Source organism: Halyomorpha halys, unplaced genomic scaffold (assembly GCF_000696795.3).
Source record: "Halyomorpha halys isolate HHAL.00 unplaced genomic scaffold, Hhal_1.1 Scaffold170.1, whole genome shotgun sequence".
In the NCBI taxonomy this organism is placed as follows: Eukaryota; Metazoa; Arthropoda; class Insecta; order Hemiptera; family Pentatomidae; genus Halyomorpha; species Halyomorpha halys.
The window spans coordinates 1,754,721-1,766,109 of NW_027107231.1; the positions used below are offsets into that span (position 1 = coordinate 1,754,721).

The 11,389-nt window shown below is 30.6% G+C and overlaps 1 protein-coding gene and 1 long non-coding RNA gene across 2 annotated transcripts in view; one reads left to right on the plus strand and one right to left on the minus strand.

Moving 5' to 3' along the window:
• LOC106678981 (uncharacterized) overlaps window positions 1-7,603 on the plus strand; it is an 18,283-nt gene extending 10,680 nt beyond the window's left edge. The window contains exons 7-9 of the mRNA XM_014417868.3: window positions 873-982; window positions 1,065-1,092; window positions 7,410-7,603. Of these exons, the coding sequence (XP_014273354.1) occupies window positions 873-982; window positions 1,065-1,092; window positions 7,410-7,522 (251 nt within the window). The 3' untranslated portion in view covers window positions 7,523-7,603. The remainder of the gene's footprint in view (window positions 1-872; window positions 983-1,064; window positions 1,093-7,409) is intronic.
• Window positions 7,604-8,004: 401 nt separating this feature from the next.
• Window positions 8,005-8,550, minus strand: LOC136795334 (uncharacterized). Its single transcript, XR_010842927.1, has 2 exons — window positions 8,415-8,550; window positions 8,005-8,193 (listed from the first exon to the last, which is right to left on the minus strand). It is a non-coding gene; the product is annotated as an uncharacterized lncRNA (long non-coding RNA).
• Between the last annotated feature and the right edge of the window lie 2,839 nt (window positions 8,551-11,389).

An 11,389-nucleotide genomic window follows, 5' to 3' on the forward strand; every position in this document is an offset into this window, starting at 1 on the left:
ATATCAAGTAAATTTAATTTAAGTGATATTATGACATGATACAAACATGTGGAGACTCTACCCATTGATAGAACTCCAAATTTAAATTTAAAACGCTGAAATGTAATATTTAATAAAAATACAAATGGAGAGTCCCGTTTTAGTAGCAACCCTCTCTCTTTATCCCTCTCCTCTCACTCTCTCTCAAATCATGTTTTTTTAAGTTTACCTTCAATTTTTTATTTATTCAAATCCTACAATTTTTGTCGTAGTTAAAATTATTAAAATTTTAATCATCCATTTAATATTGATATAACTTAGAAATGGTCGTGAGGGTTTGGCTAAACATTAGCTACAATACTGATTACAGAGACACACAGATAGCTTTTAGCAGAAGATGAAATTAATATTCCATATTATTGATTGGTGGCAATGTTTATAATCTATGGTTAGTGTCTCCAATAGCTCATTATGTCAGATAAACCTGTCGTAGTATATTATTCTACTATCTTGCTGTAAATATAAATTATATTATGTTTAAATATTTATAACCTATTTTACCATTGCAAATGTTAATGATATATTTTTTATCATATTCTTCTTTATATTTTTACTTCAAATAGCATGCTATAGAAACCGATTTACATCCATGTACGGTTCTAAATGACATCTTAAAGTTTTATCAAAATTTTAATAGAACTTATCCAAAAAACACTGCAGTACATAATTTGATAACCATAGCTCGAATAAAGAATTTAAATTGAAATAGTTGGGTGATTATTTTAAAAACAAACCTAAAAAGTAGAATAAAACCCAACCTTATTTAATATCTACATCATATTTAAGATATTCTAAAAATATACAAAAGATTCAAGAACAATTTTTTTTCTTAGCTGAAGAAATAGAAGATTCGCTTTCTGCTTCATCGTCTGTGGAAGAGGAATCGTCCTGCAGTTCAATTCCAGAAAGATTAACTTTTTGTTTATCGAGGCAACTTTTCTTGGTATGTATTACATTATTTACATAGATGGGGATTAGTGGTAAACTACTTAAGATGATCCAAATGAAAATTCATTTTTTTTCAGAACTGCCCTGAGGACACCTGGAAAAACAGTAAGTTAATCTCAGTTAAATATTTACCATAATTTCTGTAATTTAACTATTGTTAGTATTATAGGAAGATATGAAATCGTTAGTAATATTTTAAATAACTCTCGTTTAGCGTCTTGAAAACCACTCCTAACAAACTGTACCTTTGTAAAAAAATTAAAACCGGAGATACAAACTAAAACGTTTCATAAATTTTACTTGATTTGAAACTATTTTCTCTATCATATAAAAACATTAAATCTAAAAGATATTCATATGGGCTGAAAAAGTAGTAATTTATTTCTCCAACGGTTGTAATTAAGTTAGATTAGATAACATTGTGGGGAGTTCTAAATTTATTTCGTGAAGGGTCATCAGCAGAAAAAAAGTATCCTTCAAAAATCAAGCCCAAACAATCATAACTTCTGATTTGTATGAAAATTCGTACTTAAGTGTTTCAAAAGGAACTAAGAACGAATCTGACTTGAATTTTCCTAAAAAAAAAGATTGTTGTGATATTGAAAAATATTAAATATAGTAGTTAGACGTTAGACTCTCCGTTCTACTAGTGTTGGCTCAGGAGGACTGACCCCAACAAAAATTGTTGAGGTTAATGGAAAGCTGAAGGATAAGGGAAATTTAAACAAAATAAATAACATTAAAAGTACTAGAAAGATATCACAAAATACGAACTAAGAAAAGGATATTCAATAACGAGGTAATAAATTAAGAATAGTTAGGAAAATATGACATCTTTGGGGATAAAAAACATCTGTTTTTATTTTTTTTAAACATAACAGAAATTGATTGATGAACCAGAGATTTTGTTTACCCAATACGCGTAAATAAAAAAAATATAATATGATACTGTGTGAGCTAAATAACCTGTATAATAAACAAAATTAAAACAGTCTACTTTCAACGAAACAAAACGTAACGTAATATATCTAAAGCATCAACAATAAATATTTTATAAGAAAACTATATTTTAATTTTTTTTTTTATTGGTGTAAATAGTAATCCAGTCTATTAGGATTATTATTTAAATAAGAATAATCCACTGCGATAAAATCGCCATTATTTAATGTCATGGTTTGTTTTACATAGTTTTGCCTAAAATTGTGTTCTAAAGATAATGGTCTTGCCTTAAAAATCAGGAATATCATGGTTTATACAGTCTTTTTATTACTCGTATTGTTTTCGATATACATTAAACAAATGTGGTAATTTATTAATTGTAATACAAAAATCAGTATGATATTTCTGCTCTCCAATCAGGTTTCTTTCTGAGCTGATCTCAGGAAATCTCCATATATAGTCGATGCTTTTCCTTAATCCACTTAGTACAAGAGCCCAAGAGGAGAAAAAAGGCAGTTATCTCACCCCAATATTTGATTATTTTAAGGAAAACTATGTATAATTAATAGTCAAAATTGGTGAGTCAAATATACGTAGAGGGAAAAAAAATGGCGGCTGTTTCAAAACGTTAAAAACAAATATTTTTTTATTCGGCCCTCTATATTTGTACAACTACCAACAACAACAGAAAATCTAAGAGAGCATCATTTAAATCATTTGCTAAAATGTAAGCCCTAATAGAGCTCTCTGCCTTCAAAAGTTCTCGAGATATAACTTTTTAAAAAAAAACATTTCATAAAAATGTTGTACAGAATGTATTGAAAGATCAGTAATTAGTGAATTTATTTTGATAAATCTATACCTCGAAAACCATTCGACGTATAGGTGTCTATTAGCTCGCAAATTAAAGCTAGTTTAACGGGCTATAAAGTAGTTTAAGAAGTTTATCTTTGCAGGAGTAGTAATTTTCATGATATTTTCTAAAATAAATTGATTTGTTTGGGCAAATTTACATGTGTCAAAGTTATAGTTATATGCGAATATCATAAAAACTACTAACTCTACGAAGATACGTGTCATAAACTACTTTGTAGTAACCTAAATTTTCTTTATTTTGAGTGTTGGTAGACGTATTTGCGTTTTATGGGTCTAGAGATATATTTATCCAAAAATCCAACATTTTATTCAAACAACTAGAAATTAACATTTTGTGAGTTTATTTTGTCAAATATCATAAAAACTACTACTCCTACAACAAATAAATATTATTAACTATTTTATAGTAAATTTCACTAGCTTTAATTTGAGTGCAGACATCTGTACGTTCAACGGTTTCTGAAATAAAGTTTTTCATAAATTAAACTTATTGCCCGAACAACTGTAAATCAATTTATTTTAGCAAATATAATGAAAACTACGATTCCTATGAAGTTAAAGGTAATAAACTACTTTATAGTAAATTAAACTACCTTTAATTTGAGTGCTAATAGACATCTGTACGTCACATAGTTCTTGAGATATAGATTTCTCAAAATAAATTAACTAACTACTGATATTTCAGTACATTTTTATGAAATGTTGCTTTCTAAAAGGCTATATCTCGAGAACTATTGGACATACATAGCTCTATTAGGGCTAATATTTACTCTTCTTTGAATAATGTTCTTTTAGGTTTTCTAGTGTTGTTGGTAGTTTTAAAGATAAAGATATAGAGTTTCGAATGAAAAATTTATGTTTTTTTAAGGTTTTGAAACAGCCGCCATCTTTTATTCCCCCTACCTATACTTGGCAGACTCATCAGTTTTGTCTAGCAATTATACATAGTTTTCATTAAAGTAATAAAAAATTGTAGTGAAATAAATGCCATTTTTTCTTTCCGGCTCTTGTACTAACTCCTTGACTACCAAACCACAGTTGACAAACCTTAAAAATCCTTCGCATAGAACTGTTTTCTTCAGAGATTCTTTTTTGTCCATCTTTCATATTTTTCATCTCATTTCTACTATCAACGCCTCCAAATTAGTTTATTTTAAAAATCACTTATTTCAAAAATAAAAAATTATCAATATCATCTCTTGATCTTAGAACCATATTCAATTGAAAGTATATTCGCTCATAATGTCAATGTAATTCTACTGTTGGGTAACGGGGTGTTTAATTGTGATTTTTCTTATTGAATACTTGCATTATTTTTTTCTTAGAATAAAGATTACCCTCCATTTTATACAATTTCATTTTCATTCAGTTTATATTCCAACTTACATTCATTATCAATGTGTTCATTTAAATACGTTTAGAAAATAAACAAATGGAACCTATCACCTTCGAACAGACTTCCGACCTCCCTCTTGCTGTTTCTGGTCACATCATATTACTCGCATAAACATCTAAAATTAATAAAATAGATTAAATAATATTAAGACTGTGGTTGGAAACTTGTTGCTCATTGGTGGATCCTGAGTTATGCGCTCTTACTCAGGATGAACAAGTTTTCAACAACAGATCTAATATTATTAACTCTATTTCATTAATTTTAGATGTTTATGAGAGTAATGTGATGTTTATGCGAAAAGGTGCCTCAATATTTTGTATCCCTAGCTTTAACATACCTTAATTTGATTTTATAATTTATTTATTTAGATTTTTTTTTCTTTGTTGCAAAACTAAAACCAAAAATGTTCAGTTTCGAATCTTTTTTTACAATGAATAATTTTCTTAGCAGTTTGTCTTGATAGACACCGTTATCGTGGTTAGGATTCAAGGTAAAACTGTTTGATTCCTGTCTTCATTGCCCTTAAATGCAAAAACCTTAGGAAGTTAAATCAAAGATAGAACCTTATATATATTTTTTCAACCCCCTTAAACCAATGACTAGAACTACCCCTGCTTTAATTAGACCATGACGTTACAAGGCAGTCGCGCTCGAAACAAGGAGGGACGGATCATGGGGAATTTCTCCTCACTACACAACTTTCATTTAGCAGCCAACTTGGAGTTAAAATTATTCTTCACTAGTATTTCAACTGGTATTTCAATATTAGTCAGTGAGGTAATACTTGTTCGTACTAATTATCCTAATGAGCTTTTCAGTAGATAATTCGACATACTTTTTCGAAATTTTTTCTGAAAAGTATTTTTAACATTACTTCTTGCGCCAAAATTTTAACATTTTTCTTTGAAAAAGTATGTCAAAAATATACCAACGAGGAAAAGATGGGTGCGGTAAGTAAAAATATACAAATAAAAAATAAAACAGATTTATTTGAGCCGACGTTTCGAAACATAAAAATAACATAAAGAAACATAAAAATAAAAAAGTTTGTTGGTTTATCAGTTTCTCTGAGCTATGGTTGTAATCTGTTTTTTGCAGCTCTGATGAAGACCTGAAATTTAGGTCGAAACGTCAACAATAAATAAGTTTTTGTTTATTGAAGTACTTTTGCTGAGTGCACCTCTCGACCATCTTCTCCTCTATCTACAGTCGACAATAAACACCTCATTGAAAAATATAATAGTTAAATAAAATTTACATTCTGCGTTATTGAGTGCTAAATTATTATAGACTCAATATTCAATATACTAGGAATAATTTTATGGAGTTATCCCTGCCAACTGAAAGGTTTAGATGAAAGGTTTGGAAGTGCCTAACCCTAGATTTCAGTCGGTCGATTTTGTCGAAAAAAGTTACAGTCACGTCCCTGGTATATACTCTCCTTAAATATGTAATTTCAGTTGTATATGAGTTTTCGTTTTTGTGTTATGCTGACCACACCCACACACCAATCCGCAAGACTTGGTAAATTGGACACAGAGAACCTCAAAGCGATCGTGCAAAGTTTCGAGAACTGAACTTCGAAATTTTTTACGAGTGAAAGTAAAAATATTATTTTCATATCGACCAATATAAGTTTTGTATTTTAGGAAATACTTATAAAACAAAAAACAAATTACGAACTAAAGTATTAATAAATAATAAACGACAGGAGCAGATGACTGTCTTCACATGTTATACTGTGTTGTGTGTCCTTATTGAATCCCTCGCTCCTTCCAATTAAAAAATTCTGCTTACGCTCCTGTTCACACGGAGTAACACTTAAACTTGCGGAATGTTTAAACTCCAAAACATCGAGGGAGTCCTAGTTCCTCTTAAACATAGGCAATTAGTAATCCATAGTTTATGTAACCATCGCTAATGGTGACGCGCCTTGAGCCAAACTAAAGAAAGACAAGGTGAGGTGACTTCCGGTCCGTGACCCACTCGCACCATTCACACCTTCCGCTATTGTGTTTGATAACCTTGGATGAATGTTACGAAGCCACGTAACAAGAAACAATGTAATTTTACAAACAAAATAATCATAACTAATTAAAAGTAAGCTTAATTAATATTTCATTACTTTATCTTTTATTTTAATCTAATCCGAAATGTTCGTTTAACTTAATATCTATATTAAAAACCATATAAGGAAGAATTATAAAAATAGTAGAAACATTTTTGGTCGATAATGAAATGGAAATGTTTCCCATGATTGTTGACCATCAAGTGATCCCAAGATTGCAAAAATGCAGTTTTTGCTGCACATAAAACAGAATGTTGCACATTGCAAATAAAATACCCTATGGGCTCGGTGGATTAACTCCTGTATACAAGCTGTGATATATACAGTTCTTCTTATTTGAAAAAAGATAGATTTTTACATGCCCTCTATGTTCACAACCTTTTTTTTTTTTAACAATTAAGTAAATTCCTCATTTCCTTAAGGTAGTCTTAGAAATAAATGCATGGTGGGATTTAAAGTTTGGACTATCCTAGAATTTTTCTCGCCCTCTCTTCTTAACATCGGAAGGGGTGCAGGGAGTAGAGCGATCGGTCAGTAAAAGGGGTCCTCAAAAGAACAATTTTTGATGAACATATTAACTGTATTGAAAAATATCATATATAAGTCTATAAGAACTTCCTTAACTCATCCTAACATTTTCTTTTTTGTAAATGTATTTTTTGTAAACTGGGATCTAGAGGGATCGTTAAGTAAATAAGGCCCTGAATAATTGGTTTCTCTATATTTCTGCAGATCTTAAAACTATTTACTGTTTTTACTCTTTGGTTCTGACCCCAGGTAAAAATATATATATATTTTTTTAAACCTCTTACGATAGATTTTTCTTCAAATTCGTATTATAGTAGATCTGCAATATAAAGAGAATCACTAACATCAATTTCAGTTTCAACATTATCTCATGGCAATGATTACAGCCACACCCCTACGCAAGCATTTTATTATGCGGTTACTCTTCAGTTCGTTCGAATTGTATTCTGATAATATATAGCCCAGAGCCTTCCACAATAAACGCATATCTAATACAAAATGTATTTCTTAAATCGGACTTATTGCTCCTAACATTAGTGGAATAAAACAAACAAAATCTTCAGCTATACGTAATTATTATTTATTAATTAATATTTTTTTTATTCTTTAATTTAGGCCAAGAATGCCAAGTTGTTAAAAACAGGATGGAGGAATGCAAACAACTTCTTCCGCCACCACCCATCCGATTCATCAGACCTGGCCCACGACCACCGATAGTTGACCAATAAGACATTCTGCAAAGCAGACAAATCCTCTTCGTATATTTATGTTTTTCATTCTTCCATTATTAAATCAATATGTATATAATAGATGTTAGATATTAACATTAACATGTTAGATAGATAGACATGAACATTGATGTATATTAGGTATAAACGGTTTATAAGACTTTTTATTGAACAAATATTTTAGTGTAGATTAAATGACAATCTATCAAACAAAGAATTACCTTTGTATTTTATTAATTCTGAGGTTTGTATTGATCTCATTTCTAAGCATAAATTAAAAAGTGATGATAATAAGGATTGAATATTATGATAAATCAAACAAAGTGATAAATTGTCAATAACAATTAAAAAAATAATAATTTTAATTTTTTTAAACTTTTCTTTTGTATTTAAGAAATAATTGCATTATATAAAAGTAGAATATTAAGCTTGGATATAAACTATGTACCATTATAAATTACCAGTGTGTTTTAATAGAAATGTTTAAATAATTGATGATTTATTTCCCTTCATGTAATAGGTTACTTATTTCTGGTGAATTTAAGAGAGTTATAGATATGTAAATTAAAAAATAATGTATACCATCTCAGTCCACGTTGTTTATCAATGCCCTAGTCCAAAATGATCCGTTTCCTCTTCGAACATACTGAATCAATAAAATTCAACATTATCTAAAAAAAAAAGTACACTTAATAATAAACCTTACATTAACAGGATCCTTAAGTCTAATATTAATCCTAGTTATCTTTACACTTAGTAAGATAACCACATCTTGCTCTTTGGTACTATTTAATATACCTACTACAATTTATTGTTCGGGTTTATTGCCTTGATTTCATTGTGACAATAAAAACATTCATGTACGACTGAATAAAGAAAAAAAACTACTTACCAATTTTTATTTATTCACCACTTATTTAAAGAGCAATATAAACTAAAACAAAAAAAATTCAAACAAACTGCTTGTATTTGGAACGATCACGATGGTTAAAGTAACATTTAATGTCTGAGAAAGAATATTAAATGATGCCACAACCAATCTCTTCTGTATCGATGGGTGTACTCAGCTCAGCAAGTTGGAGTGGGGTGTCAGTTATCACCATTAATCCAAAACACCGCCAACAATAACTGTGATCTAAACAATAAATGTTTGTGTCATTACATCAATAAAGCTTATTTTCGTTCTTTTCAAAGAAAATAACAATAAAAGAATAAAAACTGGTAAATATTTTAAATAATGTAAAATTATTTCTGATTTTAACAAAAACAGAATGGCTCAAAGATATGGAAATTTCCCTGTCTGATATTAATTATAAAATAAATGAAGAAATAAATAATTCTGGTATTATGATATGTATATTCACTTCGTGTGATCAGAACCTCTCTCATCGACAAAAGAGCATGTTCACGATAATCTAGTGGTAAAGTGACTTAATAAAAAGGCAACCTCTCTACCTTCTGCGATTTCTGATGAAACGTAAATACAAATAATATATTCTCTACTTCAATCGGGAAATCTTGCAGCTAGAGTTGATGACAATCCCGGCGAATGAAAAAATTAAATTCTAGAAAATCAAATAAAAATCCATCTCGGAAAACAAGCAATGACAATGAAGCCGTTGTATCCGAGTTTATTAAGGCGTCTCCCTTTTAAGGAAACTTAAGATAGTTTAATAGAGCAATATTTGAGCCGTTCAGTGCACACATCGATTAACTCCATAAAACAAAAAGTTGAGAAACGCGATAAAGTATATTGTTTCCTAAAATTCCTGTTACAATATAAATTCAAATATATAATGTAGAATGCATAAATACAGATATAGCTTTCATCTAACGGTATATAAAATTAATAAGAAAGAATAGCCAAAAAATAATCGTCGGTAATGGTACAGTTCTTGATGCAGATGTGCATCTGCATTTTATTTCGACAAATGTTTTTATTTTTCCTCCCTTATTCCTGTATGCCAAACCTTTTGTTCTGTTATGCTTTTGTAAATTTCGTGTCCATTTATCAGGATTACGACTTCTTTTACTTCCAATCAATGTATTTGTTGGGAAATTTGTACTGTTCCAATCAGATGAATCCGGGGAAAACGATAAACGTCTTCTTGTACCAGACTTTCTGTTGATAAATCGTATTGAAGAACCATCAGTGTTTTCCTCATCCACATTGTTATTTATCTCACTCATCTTGATTATAACGGTATAATATATATTTCTTTAAAAACAATCTGGGAATAATGTTGAAAATACCAAGAGAATATGTAGTCCATATAATATTGGTGAAGTATACAATAACATTCAGCATGCGAGATCACTGTTATACTAACTTCCGTTTGCATTGCGCTTCTTTTCATCTGTTTGCCGATGTGATTTTGTTACCAATATCGTTGAGGGGTGGGGAGGGGGGAGGGAGGAGGAAGCACCTTCGGCTGCTTTTAAAAAAAAAGCGATGATGCACGGCCGGAACAAATAATAATATAATATAATTGCGTTGTTGAAACTATTTACATTAGAGTATGGAGTTGATCATAATGGCTTCTGAAATAATTTACTTATTATTCAATTGCCAAAAAAAAAATTGGCGTTTAATGGTGTTAATCTGTATTATTCAGGAAAGCTATAATAAATATAAAAAGTAATGATTATTCCAAGTGCTTTGACACTTAAATTTAAGATTTTTCAAAAAGTGGAGTTAATCGATGTGTGCACTGAACAGCTCATTTAAAAGGCGCCTGAAATTGGAAAACGATGTGAAAAACGCCACTTCCGCCCTCCGAGATAGCCTTACTCATCTGAAGTACGAACACAGAAACTAATAGTAAGTTGGTCGATGTACGACATGTCACAATCCCATAAAAGGAGATCATAACAAACACACTCAAAAAAAGATAATTCTTCCCGGCTGGACCCGTCCTTCAAAAGTGATATAGGACCGTCGCTCAATGAGAGTGGTAGTGGGGCGGGTCCTGCCGGGAAGGAGGGCCTTTTTTATGTGTGTTAAAGATCATTTTATTATACATAGATATACTAATAAGCTCGCCGTGAATCTTTAGGTTTCTTTTTATCATAAAACAATCTATTAACGTGAACACATTCATTATTTATAGTGTGTATGAAGTTTAGTGCAAATAGTAATAGAAAATATAATCGTAAAAAAGTATGGAGAAGATGGTCAGGGTGTTAACTCACGAATATTACAGAAATGGTTGGTTTATTTCAAATTACATGTTGAACTTAAATTTTGATTAGTGATATATCAAGTCATGTAAAAGCCATTAAGAGCTACTGAATGTAAAATATTGCCTATAAGTTGATCAGAGAACCTTTTTCAGTCTCTATCGATTCAACCAATAGATATATGAATACAACAATATATTACATGGTTATTACATATGGAAAATTTAAAATATTTGTAAGAAATTAACATAAATCTATAAGGTGGATCCACATGTTGGTCCCTCGCCACGAATCGGAGGCTTGTACAAATTCTCGGTAAACAAAGAGCGAACCATCCACATGTCAGTGTTATTCAGAGAGGCAAGCATGGCGGACGTACTAGTGGTTTCAGCCATTGCACTGGGATTGTATTATTTTTATTACAAAAAAAGAAAATGAGAGGAAATTAAATATAAATAAATAAGATTAAATATAAAACTTATTATAAAAAGTATCAACAAACACCTTTAACCTCCTAAAGGGGCCTCTACATGTTGGCCAAGCCAAGGCGAACTCGGACATGCACGAGCATGTGGATGGGTGGCTTGTACCTGTTGGCCTAAGCTCGTTGCGGATCCGTCGAGAGTCGGTTTTTGGACACAGATCAAAGGGGTTCGTGAGAGCGCTCGTGTAGCATCTCCACCATTG